Source organism: Doryrhamphus excisus, chromosome 7 (assembly GCF_030265055.1).
Source record: "Doryrhamphus excisus isolate RoL2022-K1 chromosome 7, RoL_Dexc_1.0, whole genome shotgun sequence".
In the NCBI taxonomy this organism is placed as follows: domain Eukaryota; kingdom Metazoa; phylum Chordata; class Actinopteri; order Syngnathiformes; family Syngnathidae; genus Doryrhamphus; species Doryrhamphus excisus.
Window position 1 is genome coordinate 22,876,179 of NC_080472.1, and position 24,920 is coordinate 22,901,098.

Genomic DNA, 24,920 nt, shown 5'->3' on the forward strand with positions numbered 1-24,920 from the left:
AGTTAAAGGAACTATCCAAAAAAAAAACAATAGATGGTATAAAACCTGCCTCACCAACCCCCACCTGAGCCAACCTGTGAACTCAAAATGGACCTCGGGACAAAATGGTGTCTTTATTTGGTTTGTGGACCTTGCTTTGTGCACTTGGGACAGAGAAGGGCAACCCACAAAATGTTGGAAACCAGCAGTTGTCCAACTAAGCCATCACCTAAATGTTGACGGCTCGGGGACAACAATCCAAATAAAAGGACTGAAATAGCGGATCTTAGCCCCTGCAACTTTTTTCCGGGAGCGCATGAGTCATCCATCAGATGGGATGTTTTTCCAATTCTACTCTCTCTCCCTGAGTGGGACTCTACCTGTTCTTTCCCCTTCTACAGAACGCTGAGAAGGTCCACCAAGCTCCTCCGTGGCGCTATTTTCTTCTTCTATCTCTCTCTTACGGTCGCCCCTCCTTCTTTCTCACATTTCCAGATGGGATCTCTGAGTTTACACCCCCCCCCCCCTCCCGACCTCGTCACCACCTCAGAAGATGTCCTCTTTGCACTTGTGGACACTGTTTGAAACTAGCGTCTCAAAGGTGACAAAGAAGAGAAGAAGACTTAGGGTTAAAAGCAGCAGCGTGCTGTAAAGCGCCCGACTGACTAACTTTCCCAGATGTTGGGAATGACGAAGCACCCAAAGAAACCAGAGCGGGAGTGTGTGGGTCAACTGGAAATGGAAAGAAACCTGAGGATTCTTCCACCAGAAAGCGGCAGTGAATGCACCGCCTAAAGAGTAGCAATGCCACACATTATGTTGGTTGTGAAATAATAAAAATGTGAGGCAAATATTCTCAACATGGAAATATGACACCCTCGTCCACGCTCACTCGTGGCCTCTATCATCAAATTGTTCTAAAACACTGATTTTGACGACTAGGTTAGTAACATAGAACATAACAAGCAGTGATTTGCTGCTGCTTCTTTTCCGCCTGCTTTTAAGCAGCCTGCCAGCGGACTTGCACGTTTATCTCAAAGTCCAGGGAAGGATCCAGTAATATTTTCCCTCTCTGCTGTCTGACTGGATGTCTGCGGCACTGGGGGGGGGAGGCTAGGATGGGAAAGAGAGAGAGAGTGAGAGCGTGGCTGGATGGGGGCTGGGATGGAGCACAGAGCCAGGCCTAAAAGAAAACCAGACGTTGGGAAGAAAAAGCCTCATCGGCTCGTACGTGGACAAAAGTATTGGGTCTTCATCCATCCATTCCTTCATCAATCAGGAGTCAATCAATCCCTAACACTGCATGCTAGTCCACCACCTCCCATAACGACCATCCTGGGCGGAAATGACAAGAAGGCAATGATTCATAAATTGACTTTGATGTTGTCAGATTTCTGATCATTTGCAATAAATGTGACTGTTACAATTATTACATTAGATAAGATTAAAACCCTCCCCTTCTCTCTTCAATATGCCTCAGGTGGTAGTGCGGTCATCTCCCGGCATGAAGGTTGCTGGTTCGGTTCTCCGTCCTCTCCCCTCCGTGTGGTCGTACTGTGGGGCAAGGAACTGAATCCTCCATCCCTAGTGATGCTGCATCATCAGGAGGTAAGTGACAGCGGACAGCGGACAGCGGTAAGTGAATTTCCACAAAGTAGTATTTTTTTTTTGTAGTTAAAGCTTAGAAATCCTGTTTCTGACTTTCAAATTATGTGTTTTAACATTAGAGAACTACAGACATGAAATAACATCACAATAGTCACCTATGATTCTTTTACACCACCACTTCAGGATCATTACAGGGACATATCAAATCAAACTAATTAGCCTCTCCAATTGACTTATTCTTAACTGAAAAAGTGTTTCAAACGGACTGGGGAGGATGGGAAAAGACGGCAAAAAAAAATACCACTTCCACACGCAATGAGAAGAGAAGCGTTTTCTCCTTTCAGTCTCGGCCATGGCATGTGCGTCTCAGCTACGTCATTTCGGCTGAGTAGCCATTCTTTATGCGGTGTGGAGGGTCATGTCATGGCTCATATTATTACTGACCATACTACATAGAACTTGTATTTCTATATTGTTGACTAATAATAGTTCAAAGTCAACCACAGGGAGCGGTATTCAAACTGCGATACAGTGAGGGAAGACTATACATGTGAAAGTCAATTTACCATATAAAACACATTTTAAAGTAGAAAATGTGAAAGATGATAATGCAGAGGTTATATTAAAGTTTCACTTTTGTGAATTCTCAACACTTGATGAAAACACATTTAAGCATAAAAAACATAAACATGTAAAAATAGTTTCCGGGTAAAACATTCATTCATTCATTCATTTTCTACCGCTTTTCCTCACAAGGGTCGCGGGGGGTGCCGGAGCCCATCCCAGCCGTCCCCGGGCGAGAGGCGGGGCACACCCCGGACTGGCCGCCAGCCAATCACAGGGCACACACAGACAAACAACCATTCACACTCACATTCATACCTACGGACAATTTGGAGTCGCCAATTAACCTAGCATGTTTTTGGAATGTGGGAGGAAACCGGAGTACCCGGAGAAAACCCACGCATGCACGGGGAGAACATGCAAACTCCACACAGAGATGCCCGAGGGTGGGGATTGAACCCTGGTCTCCTAGCTGTGAGGTCTGCGCGCTAACCACGAGACCCCGGGTAAAACATTGTACTTGTATTAGCACATCTTCTTGTGGGGGAAAAACACATGAAAATATTGGGGGTTTTTTTTGTGTTTTAGCTCCTCCAAAGACAATACGTTGTGTAAAAGAGGTATTCATTGCACAGTAGGTTTATTATTGGGCATCAGACTGGAGAGCTGTTAGCTACATGAAAATGTTACATTTAAATGCTAATACTAAAAGTATTGCAGGGGGAAGTGGAGCCCTGGGCTGGATTTTGGAGGCGCTTACAAGTAGAAACACGTGGACGAGGCCGCACGCCGCCGCTTCCAGGCTTGCTGGGAATGTCAAGTTTTTAGTCTTTTTAGCCGCTCTATGTCACAAGCTTTCTGTAAATCCTATAAACTTCATTCCACTTGTCATCTATCCCCGTGTTGGTCTGCTATATGATCTATTTACCTGGAATGGCTGATCCCAACTACCAGGGATTTACAATGGAAAATCTTGAAAATGACCAGGGGTGCCAAAACTTTGTCATACCACCGTGTCTTCATCTTGCGTTAAGTCACTAAGTCTGTGACTGAGTCTATGTCTAAACCTAAGTCTATGACTGCGTTTGTGCCAAAGCTTATATTGCTGTTTTGCATTACGACTAAGTCACCGACTGTGTTCATGTATAAACCTAGGTCTGACTGAGTCCATGCCAAAGCCGAGATCTACATCTTGCATTATGACTAAGACTTGTACTTACTTTGTCTCAAATCCAAAATTTGTCGAATTTGTTTGTCTTTGTTTATGTCCTCTATGTATATTATGTCTAAGACTACACCAAAGTCTACATTGATGTTCTGTCGACAGCTCAAGTCTTTCCAAATCCATTGTTGTTGTCTTCGTCGCACACTTAAGTCTGTATCTAACTATTTGTCTAAGTCTAAATTGTATTCTATGATAAGGTCATAGTCATAGAATACAAGGTGTACAGTATGTCCACGTCTACGATTAACTCTATAGAATCGAAGATTCAAATCTTAAGTCTTTGTCTAAGTCTGTGTCACAGCCTTTCTCTTATTGTCTAAGCTTAGTGTGGCAGTAAGTCTCCGGTCTGTGTTTGTCAAAGTCCAAGTCTAAGTCAGTGTCTGCCTGACTCTGTGGTCTACGGTCTATAGCTAACCCTGAGCATAATTCTGAGTCTATGTTTGTCTAAGTTTACAGTCAGACTCTAAGTCGATGTCAGGGTCCCAAGCATAGGTCTAATATTTATCTTAGCAGTCTTACTAGCCTGGGTCTAAGTCCAGGTATTTTGCATGTCCATGTTCTCCCACGAGCTGAGGAGTCCAAATGTGGAATGGCCTTCCAAAGACTCCGTGGACACAGATCAGTTATTTTTGTCCCACATCTGCTTTTGTCCCACTCGGACCTGCTCAGCTGCCTGGCGCTCACCTGAGCAGGCCGGGGCCAACTGCTCCCGTTTTCCGTGGGAGTCTGCTAGAATGTTCTGCAGGTCTGAATGCGGCCCAAAAAGAAAAGAGGCCGGGCCGCGCTCCCGACGAGCGGCCACAAAACGATCTGTTACAGAAAGGCAGCGACGGGATTCTGAGGCACGGAGCACAAAATTACAACTTCTATTTAAACCCCAGTTCACTCGTGGACGTTTTTCACGTCCGCTTGTGCCGCACTCTTGCTAGTGATGGAAGGCGGGGGAGGGGGGGGTGGGGGGGGCGTCCTTATCATACGTATGACATGCCTGTCAATCACTCACGCCAACAATCGCTACTTTTTTTCAACCTCATTGTCGACAAAATACACAGGCAGAAAGTGTGAATGAACGTAAGGATGGACAAGCGTCCATCTTCAGGACTCGGCAGACGGCGTAGCGTGTCACCCTGACGGGAGATTGACAGCTGTCAGCGTGTACTACTACTACTACTACTACTGCTATTGCTAATACTCATAAGACTACCATTGTTAGTTCTACCACTACTCCTATTAACAATACTAATATACATAACTACTATCATTACTTCTGCCACTACTAATATTAATGTTATCATTATTAGTACTACTGCAACCACCACTACACTACTATTATTGAGCATACTAATACACGCATGCAAAAACAAATACTACTGCCAACCACTCTGCGACTACCATTAGCACTACTTCTACCACTCCTACTACATATATTACTACTGACAACTACACAACTTGAACAGGGACAAGTACTACTATTACTGCTCCTGAGATTACAAAAGTGACTACTACTACTACTACTATTTTCTACCTATATAACTGCTACCATTACTACTATTATGATGACTACTACTGCAGCAACACCTATTACTAGTATCACTGATGCCACTAGTACTGCAATTACTAATGTGATGACTACTACTATCAATACTTTGCAACAACTGCTACTACAACTATGAGAAATGCTATTTATATCAATACTACTACTACTACTACTATTTATACATATGCAAAGTCCACAATTACTACCACTAATCAATACCAGCACTAATACATAATACTACTACTACTCTAACTCTAGTATTTCTAAAAACAAATATCGTTTCTACCACTACTGCTATTATTTTGAATACTACTGCAAGAACTGCTATTACTACCAATGCTACCACTAATACCAGTATCCTAACACTACTGTTTTTATGAGTACTACTGCGAATAATACTATTATTATCGCTCCTACTACAGATGACTTGTAGTACATCAATTACAATGGCTACTACTGCTTCCACCACCACCACCACTACTACTATTACTGCTTAATGCCAGTACTAACCTTACTACACGACGACTATTGAGTACTACTGATACGACTCCTACTGTGGCTATTACTGCCGTTACTACCATATCTACAGCGATGATGTCTGCTACCATGAATACTAATATTGAGACTACTAATGTAACTAATACTACCACTACTATTTCTCCTCCTTCTCCTTGTACTACTACTTCTACAGTACCGCTCCTCTATGACTTTTACTGCAAATGCTGATAATAAGAAGGCAGCATATCATGGTGATATGTTGTACTGTTGTACTTGTACAATACTGTTGTACTATCTTCCTTCTTGTGCTTGCAGGAAGCAGAAGAAGAGAGAGAAGAGAATGAAAGGTCAGAGTGGTCCAAAACGGAGAAGCTGCAACGTGTCCACATTGTAAGCAAGCGTTCTGCTTTGTGGATCTGCCAGCTTTTTTTCCTCCCTTCTCTTCTTCTTCTTCTTCTTCTTCTCTCATGGCTGCGTCAGCTTCAGCCGCTCTTTATTTCGTTTGCAACTTTACTCTTCACGTCCTAAAGAAAGCGGTGCGTTTCATGCCATCGCTTGTGTTACTTGTTGTATCGCAGAGCGATGCTTTCCGTTGTGCGTAATTACGCACATGGATCAGCCGTCTCTGTGCCGTCACATAAAAGCAAGGGATCGGTACTGCGGCTGAGCGAAGTCATGTTTGAAGTGAAGAGATCTCCCTGCGTGCATGCAAACCGTCAAGATCACCTCGGTCCGTCCGACGGAGACTCACTCTCCGCGGCTAAGCCAGCAAGAGGAGTCGCCGCCGACGCGCTCAAATGTGTCAGTCACTGATCCTCATCATCAGCATGCAAGGTTTTTTCTGACATGTTCGCAGACACCCACCCAACCCTGTGCGCTAGGGGGCGGGAAGGCTGCCTCTCCGATCCTCCCCCCCACCCACCCCTGAAAAAGTTTAGGGCATATAAAAAGCCAGCTAAGTGATTTGTTGAGGCAGTAGGGAGTTTCTGCTGGGGTCTGGATTGGAGTTACACACAGACCGGACCCTACCGTGTATGAGTGGCGTGTGAGGAGACACAAAAGAGGACCCCCCCCTGTCGCAAAGAATCTACATGTCTAATATTTAGACATGTTCAGCTTTGTGGATATTCGGTTAGCGCTTTTGCTCAGCGCTGCTGTGCTTTTGGTGAGAGGTCAAGGCGAGGATGATAGTAAGTATCTCACTTTATCACCTTTTTAATTGGGGGGGGGGGGTATGAAGCGGTGGCATCATCAGGACTGGACACAGCCCCCAGAGACAGGATGCTGAGCACATTATTCTGGATGCGTCTCTCAACATTTGGAGGCCCATTTGGTGCACATCTGGATTGTGTTTTTTTTCTTCTTGGCTGGCGTGCATATACACGCTCAGTGCGCGTCCTACTGAGAGGGGGGGGTGCAGATGCGTCTCCTATGACATGTTTGGCTTTTGCAGCAAAAACAGCATTCTCGTAGACAGGTTCTGGATCATATGAGAGCCACTTAGCAGAAAAGGCTCTTAAAGTCGATTTATGAGGCTGTTTGAGAGCCATGTCTTCATTATGATTCTTAAGACTTGGGTTCATTTTTAGCAAGGAAAGATCCACCAAAGTCCAACTTCGCCATACAAAGTTTTAAAAAAAAAAAGGCAAATTGGTTTTCCAAAGCTGCCAAACAAAGTATGGGGGAGACAATGGAAAAAATTGCAAAGGTGTGACGTCGCTGCTGAAAGTCTAGACCTCAATTAATCACAGCCGTGTTTTGTTGCACAATAGCACCCCTCCGTGGCCAATCTTGGTATCGCCACGTCTTCTCTTTTCTCTTCAAGGTCTGACCCGCAATCAATAATTCCATAAAAAAAACACTTCATGTTTGGAATATATGGAAGCACATCTGCTGGAACTTTGTTTTAATTTTTATTATTATTTTTTAAACCAGAAATTAAAACCTGACTGATTAACAGTAGCGCTAGTGCATTAAAGGATTGCTGTCCATAGCACAATGAGATGCTAACTACGACTTGCGTCTTCTGCTGCTATGCTCGTCTGACCCCCAGTCTTCTCCCCCCCCCCCAGGCACATTCGGCAGCTGCACACTAGACGGACAGTCGTACAACGACAAGGATGTATGGAAACCGGAGCCGTGCCAGATCTGCGTGTGTGACAGCGGCACGGTCATGTGCGACGAGGTCATCTGCGAGGACTCTTCCGACTGCGCCGACCCCATCATCCCAGACGGGGAGTGCTGCCCCATCTGCCCCGACCAAGGTGGTACCTTGCCCATTCCGCATCCTCCACTGCTCGTGTCCTAGCCTTTTTGGTTTTTTTTCGGCGCCACCTTGTGGTCCAATCCGAGCACCACTTTGGGCCCGGAAAGACAGACACTCGGAATTTCTTTGGATTTCCATGGCCGTACATGTAATGTTGTTTTCCTCCGGATAAGGACGCCGCTTGTTTTCCGAGATATGGAGGAGCATCTTGGCTAATGTGTAAAGCTCCATCATCAAATGTGCCTAGTCAGCATGTTTGTCATTCATGTTGTCATCTGCTCAGTTTGACACGTTTTTTGGTTTAAAAAAAAACGCTAATCTAGACGCGTATAAATTGAGCAAGCATTTAAGCCCAGCTTATTTTAGGAAACGTAGTTGTTATTCCCCTGAATGATCCCCAAGTTGTCTTCCTGACGTGCATGACTGTTGATTGCTGAAACGGCGTGATGATCAGCGTGTGACCTTTCTGTCCCTCTTCTGCCCCCGTAGGACCCCAGATGCCCGGCGAGGTACGAGACCTTTTACTGATCTTCTACGGTGCATGTGGATTAAACGCTGACTGTTGCTTATTTTGCTCTTTTGGTCTTTTCCCAACCACAGAAGGGAGATGACGGTCCCAAGGGAGACAGGGTGAGTTTGGAATTCTTTGTATTTTGGAATGCCGTGGTCGCCGTGTTGGCTTTGGTGCATCTATCATTCGCATGTGTTTGTTTACATGCTAAGCGACATGAGCATTAAGCTAATGCTAAGCTAACCACTAAAGGTTGTCACGTCCATGGAGGAGACATACGTGTCGTTAAGTGAATGCAGTAACGTCATTGATTCTAATTACATTTAGTAGCAAATGACTCACTAATGGACCACCTGACCTGTTCTAGGGTCCCATGGGTCCTCCTGGCAACGATGGAATCCCTGGACAGCCTGGCCTTCCCGGACCACCCGGCCCCCCTGGGCCCCCTGGCCTTGGCGGAGTGAGTAAATCCATGAAATCATTTTTAGCTAAAGTGGTCTCAGAGGACTCCTGGATGGAGACTGGATCAGTATTCGCTCTTCTGATTTTTCACAGAACTTCTCTCCTCAAATGAGCTACGTGGACCATTCCAAGGCCAGCGGTGGCCCCCCCATGCCCGGCCCCATGGTATGAAAGCACCTGTTTGCTAAGCTTAGACTGGACTCTCTTAAGAGTTTTCCTCCAATCCTGTGCTGATGTTCTTTGTCATCTGCATCAACAGGGCCCAATGGGTCCCCGTGGTCCTCCCGGACCCCCTGGCTCCTCTGTAAGTGTCCCCTCATCAGCTGTCTGCTTCTGAAACAGGGAAGTCTGGTTAATCTTCTGGTCTTGTTGTCCAACAGGGTCCTCAGGGTTTCACTGGCCCTCCCGGAGAGCCTGGTGAGCCCGGCGCTTCTGTGAGTACCCAAAACCTCATCACACACCTCAGACACCTTCACCGACCTCCAGGTAACACTGCCGTCCTCCTGTGTCGCAGGGTCCCATGGGTGCCCGTGGTCCCGCTGGCCCCCCTGGAAAGAACGGAGATGATGTAAGGGATTTGTTGACCGTTAGAGGAATTAGCCTATGTAGCATTATGCTAACCTCGTACCCGTGCCTCAATAGGGTGAGGCTGGCAAAGCTGGACGTCCTGGCGAGCGTGGAGCCCCTGGCCTGCAGGTGAGTGGTCCCCCCTTCAGATCCCCCAGATCAGCCGATGATCCTTCACGTGACCAAATCCCCCTCCTCCCGTAGGGTACCCGTGGATTCCCCGGAACCCCCGGACTTCCCGGCATCAAGGGACACAGAGTGAGTTGGTGACCCCGTGACGCCCGTGATGTTGGCGCTGCTGCGATGACATCACGTTGATGATTTTGTCTGCAGGGTTTCAGTGGTCTGGATGGAGCCAAGGGAGATGCTGGACCCGCTGGACCCAAGGTAAGAGGAAGTCGCCGTTGGAATGGATGGAATCCCATCCCCAAACTTTTCCAGATTTGATGAAAATCTGTCTGGGGTTTGTCGACAGGGAGAGGCTGGTGCCACTGGTGAGAACGGAATCCCCGGAGCCATGGTGGGTCCTAAGTCTTGTCTCGTGACAGGATGAATCCTTTCAGGTCATTTCATGCTAACGTTGCGTTCTCCAGGGTGCTCGTGGTCTTCCTGGTGAGAGAGGACGTCCCGGCCCTGCCGGCCCTGCTGTAAGCATGACTCGCTATTCCATGACTGCAAATACAGCGGAATTATCCCAACCGGAACTAACTTCCCAGACTATTTCCTTGAATGTCTCCGACGTAGGGTGCTCGCGGTAACGATGGCAACGCTGGCCCTGCCGGACCCCCTGTGAGTATTTGGCATTTCACCTGCTCGTCTTGTTCCGTTCACGTGCTTCTCTGCTGACGTCATGCGTCGTCATTCTCCAGGGACCTACTGGACCTGCCGGCCCCCCTGGATTCCCCGGTGGTGCTGGTGTGAAGGTAAATCACCCAGACTTAAAGTTTATTGCCTCACTTGAGGCGCTTTGTGATGACATCACGACATCATCTATGAATGGGTCCCATATTTACGTGTTCTTTCCCAAACCAGGGAGAGACTGGTCCCCAAGGAGGCCGTGGATCCGATGGACCTCAGGGAGCCCGTGGTGAGCCTGGTAACCCTGGACCCCAGGGAGCTGCCGGACCTGCCGTGAGTAAAGACGGGACTTTATGGACTTTTGGTCAAAGAAACATGGCGGTGATGTTGGCGTTGGTGCTGTCCCCGTAGGGTGCCCCAGGATCTGATGGCCAGCCTGGTGCCAAGGGTGCAACTGTAAGTATCTCGTATCACATCTGGCACCCCCTGAGTCCACATCAAGACCTCATTTGACCTCCATATCCTTAAAGGGTCCTGCTGGTATTGCTGGTGCTCCCGGTTTCCCTGGTGCTCGTGGTCCTGCTGGAGGTCAGGGTGCCATTGGTGCTCCTGGTCCCAAGGGTAACAACGTGAGTGGTCGGCAGATGATGAGAGTGGTAGTGGTTTTGGCCCGTGTACGATGGTAACGGTGTGGGTTCTGGGTTCCTACAGGGTGACCCAGGTCCCTCTGGACCCAAAGGAGAGCCCGGTACCAAGGGAGAGACTGTAAGCTTCCACACATACGAAGATCTGGATTTCTCCTCTTATTTGGTGACACAACAATGACCCGATCCTCTCCTTAGGGCCCCGCTGGAGTTCAGGGACTTCCTGGCCCCTCTGGCGAGGAAGGCAAGAGAGGACCTCGCGGAGAGCCCGGTGTCGGTGGACCCCGTGGACCTCCTGGAGAGCGTGTATGTTGCTGCTTCATTCTGTGATGCACGTCAAGAACATCCGTCCCAAACTGTGATGGGCACCCAGTGACGTGATCTGCTTCTCCTTCCAGGGTGCTCCTGGTGCTCGTGGTTTCCCTGGAGCTGATGGAGCCGCCGGTGGCAAGGTGAGTCGGTCAATCATCTGCAGGTTGCTTCCAGGCGACGATGGACTTTGCTAACTCGCTTCTTCTCATGTGGCAGGGAGCCCCCGGTGAGCGCGGTGCCACCGGACCAATGGGACCTCAGGGAGCCACTGGTGAAGCTGGAGCTCCTGGTGCCCCCGGTGCCCCTGGATCCAAGGTGAGTTTGCTGATGCTCCAGATGATGGCCGCTCTCTAAACCTCATTTCTCCTCAGGGTATGACTGGTAGCCCCGGAAGCACTGGCGCTGACGGCAAAGCCGGACCTGCTGTAAGTGGAAATTCACTCAGGAGAACCTTGAAGCACTCGGTGGAGTCTATGTTCAACATGATGCTCTTCTAAAAGGGTCCTTCTGGACAAGATGGACGCCCCGGACCCGCTGGCCCCGCTGGAGCCAGAGGACAGCCCGGAGTCATGGGATTCCCCGGACCCAAGGGAGTCGCTGTGAGTGTCGGACGCTGAAAGTCCAAACCTGAAACGGGAGATGTGCTTCAAACGCTGACATGTTCTTGTCTTGTTCAGGGTGACAACGGCAAGGCTGGCGAGAAAGGTCCCTCTGGCGCTGTGGGCCCCGTGGTGAGTACTCGTATTTTCATACCTGAACACGTCCAAATCCGCACGTCCGTGAAAGCCAACGTCTCTCTCCTTCTCAGGGTGCCCCCGGCAAAGATGGTGACGTCGGTGCTCCTGGACCTTCTGGCCCTGCTGTGCGTATCGTCTCTTTTTCATCTCACTGTTCAGAAGCGGTAAGATAAAACTCATCGCTTGTTCTCCTTCTCTTCAGGGACCTGCTGGAGAGAAGGGAGAGATTGGTTCCGCCGGACCTCCCGGATTCCAGGTGAGTTCCGAGGAGATCCCTGCCACCTGTTAGGTCTTTGGTGAGGAGATTTTCACTGCTTCTCTTCCTCGTACAGGGTCTTCCTGGACCCCAAGGTGCTACTGGTGAGACTGGCAAGCCTGGTGAGCAGGTAGGCGTCACAGAGAGTTGTCAAGTCTTCCTTTTTATACTCAAGAACCGTGTTGATGAGGAACCGCTTTTCTTCCCATCAGGGTGTTGCTGGTGAGGTTGGACCTCATGGCCCATCCGGACCAAGAGTGAGTGTCCCGCATGTCCGCTAAACCTGGTTCCCGGGGTCTACTTAGTCCTGACACACGTGGCTTTTCTCTTTTAGGGTGACAGAGGTTTCCCTGGTGAGCGTGGTGCTCCTGGCCTCGCTGGCCCAAGCGGACCCCGCGGGGCTCCTGGCCCCTCTGGTAACGATGGACCTAAGGTACGTCTGAGACCCTCGGGAATGTCAGAAGCAGGTCAAATAGTTCTTATGCTACCAGAAATGAGCTCCTCATGTGTGGGGAAAAAGTTCCAGAATACGGAGGCGTGTGTTTCTAGCTAGCTTCTAGCTAGCTAGCTAGCTAGCTTATGTGGCGTTGTCAAAACTCCTGGCATCCTCAAAGTCTGGTCTACTTGGATTTCGTAAAAGTGCGTTCAATGACACGCTGCTAAAATGTCATCAGCAGACGTTTGCAGCTAAATGACAACCAAGCTAGCTTTAGCTAGCTCCAATTTTCATTATTTTTATCGAGTACATCTATTTTACTTATTGATTATTTTTTACTTTTTCCAACAAATATATGATACAACATATATTTCTTATACATATATTTTATGCACTTTAATTTTTATATATATTTATATATATTTTGTTTTAATATATTTTTATGTACTTATTGTTTTGCCTTTTAAATGTTTATTTCTATATTATTTATTTTGATTTCATATTTATTTCTCACATATTCTATTCATATGTTTATATTATTATTTATTTATTTATGGTATTTGTTTTGATTTTAGTGACTTTAACTGTTATTATATTTATATGTTAAATATTTTCACCCCTTATTTATTTTTATATTATATACAATTTATTTCTGTATATAGTTTTTTTTGTTTATTGTATTATTGATGTTTTTTTGTAGTATATATAGTTATAATTTCTCCATAATTTATCCATTGACATCATTACACAGCAATGAAGATGGAAAGGCATTTCGACATCCATGCAGTTCTATTCACACTGTAAATTATATATCGATATTTATTTGCCTTGACTATATTTATTGATTCGGTGTGCAGGGAGAGCCCGGTGCTGCCGGTGCCAACGGTGCTGCTGGAAGTCCCGGTATGCAGGGAATGCCCGGCGAGCGCGGAGCTTCAGGTCTTCCTGGCGTGAAGGGAGAACGAGTACGACGCTTTTTATCTGTCCCGTTTCTTCATGGATGATCTTGTCATCAAGTCCTAACGCGGCCATGCGGGAACCTTCTCCCCTCAGGGCGATGCCGGCGTCAAGGGAGCCGATGGTGCCGTCGGCAAAGACGGTATCCGTGGTATGACTGGTGCTATTGGACCCCCCGGACCCCCTGGTGCTCAGGGTGAGAAGGTAAGACCATAGGACGCCATCCTTTTGATATTACTACTTCCCGGCGTTTCCACCACCCCTGCTACACGCCCCCTTCCTGCCACCCCGAACACGGCGAAGCAAAGCATCGGCTCCAGTATGTGCTCCTTGTGGGTTGTCATGGCGAGGGGTTCAAACGCCATCAACTGCTAAACGTTGCCTAGCAACAGACCATTGCTACCATGTATGAACCTCATGACTGGCGCTTTAAGGGTTAAGTCACCCCGTCCCCAGTCACCCCACCTCTGGCCCTCCGTGCCCACCCGCCCTCAATGCCGCCCTTGGATGGCTGGATCTTAAACTTGGGTTCCTCTGCTTGTGGTTTTAGGGTGAGCCCGGCCCCGTTGGATCTGTTGGACCCACCGGTCCCCGCGGTTCCCCTGTAAGTTCTCCTTCACCCGCACCTGCTCACCAACTGTACCTTTATGATGTCTGAGGTTCACGTCACCTTTCATGCCTTCAGGGTGAGCGTGGAGAGGCTGGACCCGCCGGACCTGCTGGATTTGCCGGACCCCCTGTAAGAACCCCCGCCTTGTCCCCGAGTCTCGCCGCGGCACCGCGTGCTCACGTCTTGTCCTCCCAATTCAGGGTGCTGATGGTCAGGCTGGTGCCAAGGGAGAGACTGGTGACACCGGACCCAAGGGAGACGCTGGAGCTCCTGGACCCGGCGGACCCGTCGGAGCTGCTGGACCTCAGGTGGGCGGACTTGCAGTTTCATCACATCAAATTCACGATCCGAAGATTCCGCTTCTGGTCTCATCTTCAAACATTTGCGTCCACAGGGACCTCCTGGTCCTGCTGGAGCCAAGGGCGCTCGTGGTGGTGCTGGACCTCCTGTAAGTTCTCACCTTGCTTTGTGTGACCAAGCAATGTGGACCAGCCTTGACCTCTTCTACTTGACTTCTGTGTTAGGGTGCTACTGGTTTCCCTGGACCCGCTGGCAGAGTTGGACCCGCTGGCCCCTCTGTAGGTGTCCTCCACCGTTGGACTCTTGAAAGCTCTTATTTGAGGAACATTGTGCTGATACCTTCTCCGTGTCTCCGCTAGGGAGCTGCCGGAGCCCCCGGACCCGCAGGACCTGTTGGCAAAGATGGCGCAAGGGGAGCTCGTGGTGAGACTGGTCCCGCCGGTCGTGCCGGAGAGCCTGGTGCTGCTGGACTTGCCGGACCTGCTGGTGAGAGAGGATCCCCTGGTTCTGATGGAGCCCCTGTAAGTCTTCTCTAAAGCAAAGTAAGACTCGGACTGGATGGGCTGGAACTGAACCAGAGTGTCCCTCTCTACAGGGTGCCGCCGGTCTTCCCGGACCCCAAGGTATCGGTGGACAGCGTGGTATTGTGGGTCTCCCTGGACTGCGTGGAGAGCGTGGTTTCGCTGGTCTTCCCGGCCCTGCTGTGAGTGTCCCGGAGCCCGCTGTTCTCTGGCTGTTAGCATTAGCATGTTGCTAACGCTGTCTGTGATTCAGGGTGAGCCTGGCAAGCAGGGACCCGGTGGACCCGTTGGAGAGCGTGGAGCCCCCGGACCTGCTGGACCTCCTGGACTGGCTGGTGCTCCCGGAGAGGCTGGTCGCGAGGTTAGCGGCGTCGATTAAAAGCGGGTCTTCAAGACCGCGTTCTTTCCCGAGCAAACTAATCAAATATGGCCGCTCCTCCACAGGGATCTCAGGGACACGATGGTGCACCCGGTCGCGACGGAGCCGCCGGCCCCAAGGTAAGCTTCCTCCGATGGAACGGCGTCTTGGTCACATCACAGCCGTCTCACCGCTTGTGTCGTCTCCTAGGGAAACCGTGGTGAGGCTGGTGTTGCCGGACCCCCTGGTCCTCCTGGTGCTCCCGGAGCCCCCGGCGCTGTTGGCCCCTCTGGCAAGACTGGCGATCGTGGAGAGCCTGTACGTCCCGTCCCGGCTTGTCCCAAAATCCCGTCCTGACTTTGCAGTGGCCTGACACTGGAACCGTTTCTCTTTCAGGGTCCCGCTGGTCCCGCTGGTCCTTCTGGTGCCTCTGGCGCTCGTGGTCCCGCCGTACGTTTCTCGCTCTTCTGTTATGTTTGTATGAACCTGAGCCGCACGGTCGGCTTCATGGGTCTTGGTCTGTCCTGCAGGGCCCCGCCGGAGCCAAGGGAGACCGAGGAGAGGCCGGTGAGGCCGGAGAGAGAGGACACAAGGGACACAGAGGATTCACCGGCATGAGTGGTCTGCCCGGACCTTCTGTGAGTGCCAGGTGGACTGTTAGGTTCAGACTGTGAACACATTCTCATGATGGTTCTTCTTCTTCTTCTCCAGGGAGTTGCTGGAGAGAGAGGACCCGCTGGAGCCTCTGGACCCGCCGGACCAAGAGTGAGTAGACTCTGTCCTAAGAGCCGGAGATGTGCTCCCATTTAAGAGACTTAGATCTAAGTCAGCACTCTTGCCCCACAGGGACCTGCTGGATCTAACGGTTCCCCTGGTAAGGATGGCATGAACGGTATTCCCGGACCCATTGGACCTCCTGGACCTCGTGGTCGCAATGGAGAGATGGGACCTGCTGTAAGTTCCTTGCACGCTCTTCGATGTCCACCTTGAACCTGAAAGGTTTGTAAGTCCTTCGCTTTGTCTTCTAGGGTCCTGCTGGACCTCCCGGACCTCCCGGACCCCCTGGTGCTCCCGGCGGTGGATTCGACTTCATCAGCCAGCCCATTCAGGAGAAGGCCCCCGATCCCTTCCGCGGCGGTCACTACCGCGCCGACGACCCCAACGTGCTGCGCGATCGCGACATGGAGGTGGACTCCACTCTGGAGTCTCTAACCAGCAGGATCGAGAAGCTCCGCAGCCCCGACGGCACCCAGAAGAGCCCCGCCCGCATGTGCCGTGACCTGAGGATGTGCCACCCCGAGTGGAAGAGCGGTGAGTGGAGATGGAGAACGTTGGAGAACCCAACGCAGCTAAGACCTCCTCCACGGCCGTCTCACCTTGGCCTCGTCTCCTCCAGGCACCTACTGGGTGGACCCCAACCAGGGCTCCTCTCTGGACGCCATCAAGGTCCACTGCAACATGGAGACCGGCGAGACCTGCATCTACCCCAGCCAGTCCACCATCCCCATGAAGAACTGGTACCGCAGCAAGAACCCCAGAGAGAAGAAGCACGTCTGGTTCAGCGAGTCCATGACCGGTGGATTCCAGGTGAGAGAAGACCCTTTAGCCCGGTTCTGTAGGCCCGACAACAACTAATAATGCCCCCCCCCCCCCCCCCCCCCGTCCCACCCTGCAGTTCCAGTATGGCAGCGATGGAGCTGATTCCGAGGATGTCAGCATCCAGATGACCTTCATGCGCCTGATGGCCAACCAGGCCTCCCAGAACATCACGTACCACTGCAAGAACAGCATCGCCTACATGGACTCGGCCTCCGGGAACCTCAAGAAGGCCCTGCTCCTCCAGGGCTCCAACGACGTGGAGATCAGAGCCGAGGGCAACAGCCGCTTCACGTACAGCGTCAACGAGGACGGCTGCACGGTAAGTCGCACGCACGCGGGCACACGGGCGGGCACACGGGCGGGCACACGGGCGGGCACGCATGCGGGCACGCACGCGGTCAAACTCCCGTGTTTCTGAGCGTGGCCTTTCTTTGTGTCCGCAGTCGCACACTGGCTCTTGGGGCAAGACGGTCATCGACTACAAGACATCGAAAACATCCCGCCTGCCAATCATTGACATTGCTCCTATGGATGTTGGTGCCCCCGATCAGGAATTTGGCGTCGAAGTTGGCCCAGTTTGCTTCTTGTAAAAAAAGAAAAGGAAGAAATATGGACATGACATTGTTGGTTTTTTTTCTCGCAGTCATCTCTAAATATGATTTTCTATGCATTCAAAACTCATTCGGCCGCCATCGGTCCACATGCTTGTTAAAACCACTCCACTGAAGACACCATGTTTTCTTTTTTTTCCCCCCAATCATGAGACGTTTCGGGACTGCTTCTCCACAAGGACACTTTCAAACTAAAAAATCTCGGTTTCCGACGGCAACAAGAACATATAACTTGTGTAAAATGTCCCCCTTGGAGTTTGAGGGAAAAAAAAAAATGAGACGCAGGTGACTTTGGCCATTTTTCACCCACTGCGGAAGGACTTTAAAAATCAACAAATGATATGTACCATTTTTCTGGTGTTAAATAAATTGTAAAAAGTGTGACGTGTCTCCTTGTTGTAAAATTGTCACATGGGAACCGTAAGATCAAAACCGAAAAAGCGCACCAAGTAATGATGGCTATCTCCTAACAAGAAGTCACCGCCATTATTTTTTTTTTCTTAAAGGAAAAGGGTTATATTTTACACAACAGCAACACAAGTCTATTGTGAAGCATGCAAACATGTCAAGGTGCTAAAAGTGAGCTCCAAATGTTGGTGCCATTCTGACCACTCGTGCCTGCGGAAGCTTTGGTGCTACAAAATTGACTCTTGTTGTCTTTGCATTGCAGTTGTTTGTAACGCATGTCATTGTAGATAAAAGCAAGTGACACTTTCCATTCTTCTGCCCGTTTTGTTCCGTGTTCATTCTTTTCTTTGTCTGCTGTGGAAAAGTCATCTTCACTTAAAAAAAAAAAAAAAGCAAGCACACATCTCCCGCCCTGTTGTTTATGTTGTTTGTTTTCTCAATGAAAAAAAAAAAAAACCCAACAACCAGAAGCAGACCCACATTCATGGTTGAAAAGGAGATTGTGTACTTATGTTGTACATGTATAATAAATCAAGATGTTTTTAATTATTTTTTTCTGGGTGCTGAAATAAAGCATGTGAAGTGGTTCTAATCCGTGGCCGGCTTTTCACTGTCCTGTGTTGGAACTGTTGTGAACAACCCCTCACGTCGTCCAGGTACCGACTCTTCCACAACAGCGCCATTTGTGTTTCCCACAAAGACAAATGTTTTTCACTGAGAGTCATTTATTAATGCCCATTTAAGGCGGAAAAATGCACCTGCCAAGATCAAAACACACAGCACCTTATGTCCATAAAGTTTCGCCTCAAAACTCATAAATGGGAACATTTTAGTAGCAGTAAAAACAGGTACTGTTACTTTGGACCTTGCAGCCCTAAAAATAAGAAGCGACTTTGGCGACCTCTAGTGGACAAAGTGCGGTAGTTGTTGCAAAAGGAATTCAGGGTAAATTGAATGTGAGTTTTGCTTTTAAAATGATTGGGTTAATGGTTGATTTTGGTGGTAAAAACAACCTTTCTGTCAAAGTATTAGATATTTTGTATTTATAAGATGTCTTACCGTGTTGTGTCTTTCATTTCAGTCACGATCTCTACCTGCGTTCCAGTGATATGGGATTTGTTGTCGGTTTGCCCAATCAAATCAAAATGGCCGCCCTAACGATCAGCAGGTGACAAGTAAGTTATTATATTTATCCATTTTCTTGTGTTTTTTTACAAGTTACATGAATAGTCTGAGATACTTTTTTGATAACATCGTGTTTAGACACTGAAAACGACACACTTACCTAATGCTCCTCGTGGCGTTCGTGGAGGTTTACTATTAATTTTGGTGAAGATGGAGAAATGTGTCGAGTGTTCGTGACGGGAAAATCGATTCCTTGTACTCGCTCGAGTTCTTATGAGTGATTCATTGATGATAAGTTAGTCTACCGTCTAACAACAGAGGGCCAATGTGCAATAGTGGTGTGTTGGTCGTGAACGAACGGGTCAAAAAAATTCGGTTCATTCCGGTCACAAAAAAGAACTGGTTCTTTTGACCCGTTCGTTCACGACCGACACACCACTCGTCATCACGTGTTATTGGGCTGTTGAGTCGGAACGAAAGTGAACATGAGTGAACGGACTGACTCGACACGGCTGACCCGGTCTATGCACAGGGGGAGATCACAGCCTAACGACCAATTGAACGAAATGAACGGATCTTTTTCCTGAATGAACCGGTTCACTGAAATGAACGTTTTTGCCCACCACTAATGTGCCACAACCCCTTCTTTTGTAAGCTAGCAGTGAGTAAGTGAACGAGTTAACGGACATAGACACCCGTGAGTACCGATTCAGTTGTGAATGACCCGTTCACGACTGCACATGTCTAATTTGTGTAAACAAGAAGTAAAAAAAACGGCTTATTGAAGTATGATTGGAATTTGACTGGAATATAAAATATAGAGTTATAAACTGCTTTATGGTTTAAATGGTCATCTAATTTTCATAATGGTGTTTATTATTACAACTCCACACAAAACTCTCACAAAAGCAAAGTTGTGATAAAACGCGTCTCCTCCACTTCCACGCAGGAGCAAAAGATGGATGACCTCATGAAACGCGGCGTTTAAACATGTCCCCATCTCACCGGGGCAGGGGGTCGCTGTAGGGTTCCCTGCGTGCGAGGAGACAAGCGTGAGGTCTTTCAAAGATGCGGTTTTTGTGGAGCGCGAGGACGGTTCTTACTGCTGGGCCAGGATGAGAGGGACGCGGGGGCTGTCGGAGGGCGGCTGCGGCGTGGCCCTGGCCCCCGTGCGGCTGTCAAACATGGGCAGCGTGGAGAGGGGCGGGGGGACGGCGCGGTGGCCGGCCATGCTCCTCAGCTCGTCCGTGTTGTCCTGGATGGTGTGGTGGTGGTAGAGCTGGATCCTGCGGGATTCATCCAGGTGGGCTCCACATCACGTCTTTCGGCAACAACTTCAGCAAACACTTGATTTACTCACTGGTTGGTTCTCGCGTCCCTCTTTCCGCTGCAACGAAACATCAAGGTCACCTTTACATCACCAATACGCACTCCTCTCAAATAGAGGATCTTTCATTACAGTTTTAGCAGGAGATGGATTAAAAACAACACAGCCAAGATGTTTCATTAGCGTTTTTGGAGTAAGTGTTCTAAGAGAGCGAGGACTCCTGCAACATAGAGGATCTTTGACCAAATTTTCTTAAAGAAAAACAGCAGAGCACTGCTAACAAATGTATAGAGGATCTTTGATTAGCATTTTTTGTAGTAGGTGCTTTAAGAGAGCAGAGTGCTTCCGTTAGGTATAGAGGATCTTTGATTAGCATTTTTTGTAGTAGGTGCCTTAAGAGAGCAGAGTGCTTCCGTTAGGTATAGAGGATCTTTGACCGTCTTTTTTTGCAGTCGCAGGTTCAAGAAAATAGTGCAGCACTGTTGTCAAATGCATAGAGGATCTTTGATAAGCATTTTTTGTAGTAGGTGCCCTAAGAGAGCAGAGTGCTTCCGTTAGGTATAGAGGATCTTTGACCATCTTTTTTTGCAATCACAAGTTCAAGAAAATAGTAGAACACTGCTACCAAATGTATAGAGGATCTTTGATTAGCATTTTTTGGAGTAGGTGCCCTAAGAGAGCAGAATGCTTCTGTTAGGTATAGAGGATCTTTGACCATCTTTTTTTGCAGTTGCAAGTTCAAGAAAATAGCAGAATACTGCTACCAAATGTATAGAGGATCTTTGATTAGCATTTTTTGGAGTAGGTGCCTTAAGAGAGCAGAGTGCTTCCGTTAGGTATAGAGGATCTTTGACCATCTTTTTTTGCAGTCGCAGGTTCAAGAAAACAGCGCAGCACTGTTGTCAAATTATAGAGGATCTTTGATAAGCATTTTTTGGAGTAGGTGCTTTAAGAGAGCAGAGTGCTTCTGTTAGGTATAGAGGATCTTTGACCATCTTTTTTTAACAGCTGTTAGTCTAAGAAAACAGCAGAGCACTGCTACCAAATGTATAGAGGATCTTTGATTAGAATTTTTTGTAGTAGGTGCCTTAAGAGAGCAGAGTGCTTCCGTTAGGTATAGAGGATCTTTGACCGTCTTTTTTTGCAGTTGCAGGTTCAAGAAAACAGCAGAGCACTGCTACCAAATGTATAGAGGATCTTTGATTAGCATTTTTTGTAGTAGGTGCCCTAAGAGAGCAGAGTGCTTCCGTTTGGTATAGAGGATCTTTGACCATCTTTTTTTGCAGTCGCTGGTTCAAGAAAACAGTGCAGCACTGTTGTCAAATGTATAGAGGATCTTTGATAAGCATTTTTTGGAGTAGGTGCTTTAAGAGAGCAGAGTGCTTCTGTTAGGTATAGAGGATCTTTGACCATCTTTTTTTGCAGTTGCAAGTTCAAGAAAATAGCAGAATTCTGCCACCAAATGTATAGAGGATCTTTGATTAGAATTTTTTGTAGTAGGTGCCTTAAGAGAGCAGAGTGCTTCCGTTAGGTATAGAGGATCTTTGACCGTCTTTTTTAACAGCCGTTAGTCTAAGAAAACAGCAGAGCACTGCTAACACATGTATAGAGGATCTTTGATTAGCATTTTTTGTGGTAGGTGCCTTAAGAGAGCAGAGTGCTTCCGTTAGGTATAGAGGATCTTTGACCGTCTTTTTTGCAGTCGCTGGTTCAAGAAAACAGTGCAGCACTGTTGTCAAATGTATAGAGGATCTTTGATAAGCATTTTTTGGAGTAGGTGCCCTAAGAGAGCAGAGTGCTTCTGTTAGGTATAGAGGATCTTTGACCATCTTTTTTTGCAATCACAAGTTCAAGAAAATAGTAGAACACTGCTACCAAATGTATAGAGGATCTTTGATTAGCATTTTTTGGAGTAGGTGCCCTAAGAGAGCAGAGTGCTTCTGTTAGGTATAGAGGATCTTTGACCATCTTTTTTTGCAGTCGCAGGTTCAAGAAAACAGTGCAGCACTGTTGTCAAATGCATAGAGGATCTTTGATTAGCATTTTTTGTAGTAGGTGCCTTAAGAGAGCAGAGTGCTTCCGTTAGGTATAGAGGATCTTTGACCATCTTTTTTTGCAGTCGCTGGTTCAAGAAAATAGCGCAGCACTGTTGTCAAATGTATAGAGGATCTTTGATAAGCATTTTTTGGAGTAGGTGCTTTAAGAGAGCAGAGTGCTTCCGTTAGGTATAGAGGATCTTTGACCGTCTTTTTTTGCAGTCGCAGGTTCAAGAAAACAGCGCAGCACTGTTGTCAAATGTATAGAGGATCTTTGATAAGCATTTTTTGGAGTACGTGGTTAAAAGAGTGGTCCTGTCATATGTATAGAGGATCTTTCAGTGTAATTTTTGTCCAGCTGGTGCCAAAAACAGCCATATTGGGGATTTGAATTTGGGGTGATGGTGTTGGGGTGGGGGTACTTACACGCCCTCTCTGCGCCCGAACATGATGTAGGCCAGCAGCAGACTGAGGACCAGCGCCACAATCAGCGGCACGATGACCGTCACCAGGTAGTCCGGGAAAAAGTCTCTGCTCTCGGGCGACACGGGGGGGTCGAACTCCCCTCCGGTCTCCAAGACGCCGGACCCCAAAGTGGGAGCAGGTGGCGTCGGTTCCCGCTGACTCAAGTCAAACTGCAGAAGGCGACATAGAGGGGGGGGGGGAGGTCAAATATCCCGCATGGACCCGAGTGACTCCCATCCAGGTCTTCCCAGTCTCACCAGCTCCGTGTGGCACCAGCTGATGCAGTTGCTGGGGATGCTGCAGAAGTTGCACCCCCCGGGGACCTTGACCTTGGCGCCTGGCGCCGCCGCACACTTGGCCCGATGCTCCGCCATCCGCACCCTCAGGAGACATCTGGAAAAGTTCTGCTCGGAGCCCACCTTCACGTACACGCTGACACAAAGCCGACGTTACCTGGATGAAGAGCCGGGGGTCGTGGGGGTGTTAATAAGTGGTTACCCTTCAAAGTGTCCCGCCAGGGGGAGGGGCACTCTGCCGCCGCGGTCCAGCGCATTGGAGATGTTGACGATGTCCAAGGCCTCGGTGTCCCACAGCTTCTGCAGGTCGTGTTTTATCTCATCCTGAACAGGAGGGGGCAGCACCTTCTCAATCTCCCTCAGCTTGATAAAAAACTCTGCTTGGTAGGGGGGGCTGCCGCCTGGGGGGGCAAGGAAGAACACCATCATATCTGAATCAAGCTGCATGAGGTACATTATAATAAATATGTGCATATTTGCACATATGCCGAGAATGCGCCCCCTGGGGGGTCTTCTTCGGTACCTGCAATCACGTTGATGACCAGAATCTGTCTGGCGGTTTGATAGGTTCGCTTGTTGACGGCGTAAATCTGTCAAAAACGTTTGATTGATTCAGCGGAGCAAAGTATACTCTGTCACCACAAGTCGTCTTCCGCCGTACCTCGATGAAACTCTTCCCGGGAGACGTCGGCGTTCCGTACAGGAAGCCGCTATCGTAGGGATGCCTCTGGGTGAAGCGGAGCCACTCGGGAAGGTCGGGGAAGCTCTGCTTGTTGCACTTGAACACCATGGGGTCGTCGTACGAGCGCTCGGCTTCACATCAACAAGGACATGACAGTAGACAAAACCCTGAGGCACGCCTGAGACCCCATGATGATAACAGCTACCACAGGACCGGACCCGGGGGTCTTACCGTAGAGTTTGGACAAGGGCTCAAAGTCGCTCTGGAACGTCTCCCTCATCAGCTCATAGGTGAAGAACTTCCCCGACGGGATGGTGAATTTAATCTCCGCGTGCGCCGCACTCAGGGCCGCGCCAAAAGCTGTGGCAGAAGTCCCAAAATGTGAACCTCCAAGTCATCAAAGCGCACCCGTGGGTGATGTCATACGGAACACAAGCTTGGAGAAACTTGCCTGTTAGAAAGAACAACCAGCTCCTGCAGCCTGCCATCTTGTTTTGGCCTGTGATTGACAGCTCCAAGTGCACAGTAAAAAGACTTGCCCGGAGTTATTTTGGACACCCCCGCTTCCTCATGACCACAGGCGGGCATCTGTGTGACGGGCACTTGTGTCTGGCCTTGATCAGGACAAAACAATATTAGAATAATAAACAATATCAATGATATTTTCTAATAAAAAAAGAAAAACTACATAAACTATAACATCGCTTTAAACGTCTTGACCATACAGCCTAAATACATCTCACTTTGAACTGTTAGTGTTGATTAAAGTTTGACTTTGTAGCACGCTATGTTTAAACAACGTTATCGTCAAACATTTTTATATTTATCTATTTATCTTTATAGAGATTTAAATGTAGCGTAGTGTAGCAGTGTATTTAATTGTTGTTTCACGGTATAATAGTAATATTAATAATACATTTTATTTGTATAACTCTTTTCAGAGCACTTTCTACAGATGATTGCGTATTTTGAATAAGGGTGACGTAACTGATCACATGACCAGTAGCTGTACCCTCCCACCTGCAGATGGCGCCAGTGTACCGCTGTAATATGGCGGTCATCTATTTAGAATTTATTGTAAAGTACTCCACTGTATAATTGACTAATTTAAAAGCAACAAACAAAAACCAACTGGCCACAGTCAATGTCACTGGTTTTATTACAGTGTCGGATTACAACGTTTTTTTTTCGTCACAAAAGACGATCGACTTCTCGCTAAGTTTGT

General features: G+C 48.4%; 2 protein-coding genes across 11 annotated transcripts in view; one reads left to right on the forward strand and one right to left on the reverse strand.

The window, feature by feature from the left end:
* The window catches only part of col1a1b (collagen, type I, alpha 1b), a 30,816-nt gene extending 12,474 nt beyond the window's left edge, over positions 1 to 18,342 (forward strand). For 6 of the 7 annotated variants that reach the window (XM_058078145.1, XM_058078147.1, XM_058078144.1 and 3 more), the window contains 52 exons: positions 1,460 to 1,587; positions 5,727 to 5,801; positions 7,484 to 7,675; positions 8,167 to 8,186; positions 8,278 to 8,307; positions 8,556 to 8,648; positions 8,744 to 8,815; positions 8,910 to 8,954; positions 9,031 to 9,084; positions 9,165 to 9,218; positions 9,293 to 9,346; positions 9,422 to 9,475; positions 9,551 to 9,604; positions 9,693 to 9,737; positions 9,811 to 9,864; positions 9,962 to 10,006; positions 10,087 to 10,140; positions 10,250 to 10,348; positions 10,427 to 10,471; positions 10,546 to 10,644; positions 10,727 to 10,780; positions 10,858 to 10,965; positions 11,058 to 11,111; positions 11,188 to 11,286; positions 11,343 to 11,396; positions 11,472 to 11,570; positions 11,649 to 11,702; positions 11,780 to 11,833; positions 11,911 to 11,964; positions 12,041 to 12,094; positions 12,177 to 12,221; positions 12,299 to 12,397; positions 13,258 to 13,365; positions 13,454 to 13,561; positions 13,908 to 13,961; positions 14,043 to 14,096; positions 14,168 to 14,275; positions 14,362 to 14,415; positions 14,492 to 14,545; positions 14,627 to 14,788; positions 14,863 to 14,970; positions 15,042 to 15,149; positions 15,233 to 15,286; positions 15,357 to 15,464; positions 15,543 to 15,596; positions 15,677 to 15,784; positions 15,858 to 15,911; positions 15,993 to 16,100; positions 16,175 to 16,457; positions 16,543 to 16,733; positions 16,822 to 17,064; positions 17,189 to 18,342. In XM_058078145.1, the coding sequence (XP_057934128.1) occupies positions 7,585 to 7,675; positions 8,167 to 8,186; positions 8,278 to 8,307; positions 8,556 to 8,648; positions 8,744 to 8,815; positions 8,910 to 8,954; positions 9,031 to 9,084; positions 9,165 to 9,218; positions 9,293 to 9,346; positions 9,422 to 9,475; positions 9,551 to 9,604; positions 9,693 to 9,737; positions 9,811 to 9,864; positions 9,962 to 10,006; positions 10,087 to 10,140; positions 10,250 to 10,348; positions 10,427 to 10,471; positions 10,546 to 10,644; positions 10,727 to 10,780; positions 10,858 to 10,965; positions 11,058 to 11,111; positions 11,188 to 11,286; positions 11,343 to 11,396; positions 11,472 to 11,570; positions 11,649 to 11,702; positions 11,780 to 11,833; positions 11,911 to 11,964; positions 12,041 to 12,094; positions 12,177 to 12,221; positions 12,299 to 12,397; positions 13,258 to 13,365; positions 13,454 to 13,561; positions 13,908 to 13,961; positions 14,043 to 14,096; positions 14,168 to 14,275; positions 14,362 to 14,415; positions 14,492 to 14,545; positions 14,627 to 14,788; positions 14,863 to 14,970; positions 15,042 to 15,149; positions 15,233 to 15,286; positions 15,357 to 15,464; positions 15,543 to 15,596; positions 15,677 to 15,784; positions 15,858 to 15,911; positions 15,993 to 16,100; positions 16,175 to 16,457; positions 16,543 to 16,733; positions 16,822 to 17,064; positions 17,189 to 17,335 (4,158 nt within the window). In that variant the 5' untranslated portion in view covers positions 1,460 to 1,587; positions 5,727 to 5,801; positions 7,484 to 7,584 and the 3' untranslated portion in view covers positions 17,336 to 18,342. Of the gene's footprint in view, positions 1 to 1,459; positions 1,588 to 5,726; positions 5,802 to 6,396; positions 6,602 to 7,483; positions 7,676 to 8,166; positions 8,187 to 8,277; positions 8,308 to 8,555; positions 8,649 to 8,743; positions 8,816 to 8,909; positions 8,955 to 9,030; positions 9,085 to 9,164; positions 9,219 to 9,292; positions 9,347 to 9,421; positions 9,476 to 9,550; positions 9,605 to 9,692; positions 9,738 to 9,810; positions 9,865 to 9,961; positions 10,007 to 10,086; positions 10,141 to 10,249; positions 10,349 to 10,426; positions 10,472 to 10,545; positions 10,645 to 10,726; positions 10,781 to 10,857; positions 10,966 to 11,057; positions 11,112 to 11,187; positions 11,287 to 11,342; positions 11,397 to 11,471; positions 11,571 to 11,648; positions 11,703 to 11,779; positions 11,834 to 11,910; positions 11,965 to 12,040; positions 12,095 to 12,176; positions 12,222 to 12,298; positions 12,398 to 13,257; positions 13,366 to 13,453; positions 13,562 to 13,907; positions 13,962 to 14,042; positions 14,097 to 14,167; positions 14,276 to 14,361; positions 14,416 to 14,491; positions 14,546 to 14,626; positions 14,789 to 14,862; positions 14,971 to 15,041; positions 15,150 to 15,232; positions 15,287 to 15,356; positions 15,465 to 15,542; positions 15,597 to 15,676; positions 15,785 to 15,857; positions 15,912 to 15,992; positions 16,101 to 16,174; positions 16,458 to 16,542; positions 16,734 to 16,821; positions 17,065 to 17,188 lie in introns of those variants that run through there. The other variant, XM_058078143.1, reaches the window with a different exon arrangement.
* Positions 1,512 to 24,288, reverse strand: sgca (sarcoglycan, alpha). 4 transcript variants are annotated; one of them, XR_009130378.1, is made up of 12 exons: positions 24,147 to 24,288; positions 23,927 to 24,055; positions 23,675 to 23,826; positions 23,537 to 23,603; positions 23,216 to 23,414; positions 22,975 to 23,149; positions 22,679 to 22,887; positions 20,250 to 20,276; positions 19,993 to 20,175; positions 19,050 to 19,921; positions 18,824 to 18,918; positions 1,512 to 1,572 (listed from the first exon to the last, which is right to left on the reverse strand). XR_009130378.1 is itself a non-coding variant. In XM_058078232.1 (10 exons), the coding sequence occupies exons 1-10, from the start codon at positions 24,181 to 24,183 to the stop codon at positions 19,891 to 19,893; spliced, it is 1,209 nt and encodes a 402-aa protein (XP_057934215.1). In that variant the 5' UTR covers positions 24,184 to 24,288; the 3' UTR covers positions 18,540 to 19,890. The 4 variants fall into 4 exon arrangements, 1 of the variants encoding a protein (XP_057934215.1); XR_009130376.1 differs by having other exon boundaries at positions 18,824 to 19,921; XR_009130377.1 differs by lacking the exon at positions 1,512 to 1,572 and having other exon boundaries at positions 18,540 to 18,918.
* Positions 24,289 to 24,920: the final 632 nt, after the last annotated feature.

Coding starts and splice junctions, on each gene's coding strand:
- sgca (XM_058078232.1), bottom strand. CDS start 24,183: ATGGCAGGCTGCAGGAGCTGGTTGTTCTTTCTAACAG. Junction 22,888..22,974: donor GCTGGTGCCACACGGAGCTG/GTGAGACTGGGA, acceptor CGCCTTCTGCAG/TTTGACTTGAGTCAGCGGGA. Junction 20,176..20,249: donor AGGGACGCGAGAACCAACCA/GTGAGTAAATCA, acceptor TGAATCCCGCAG/GATCCAGCTCTACCACCACC.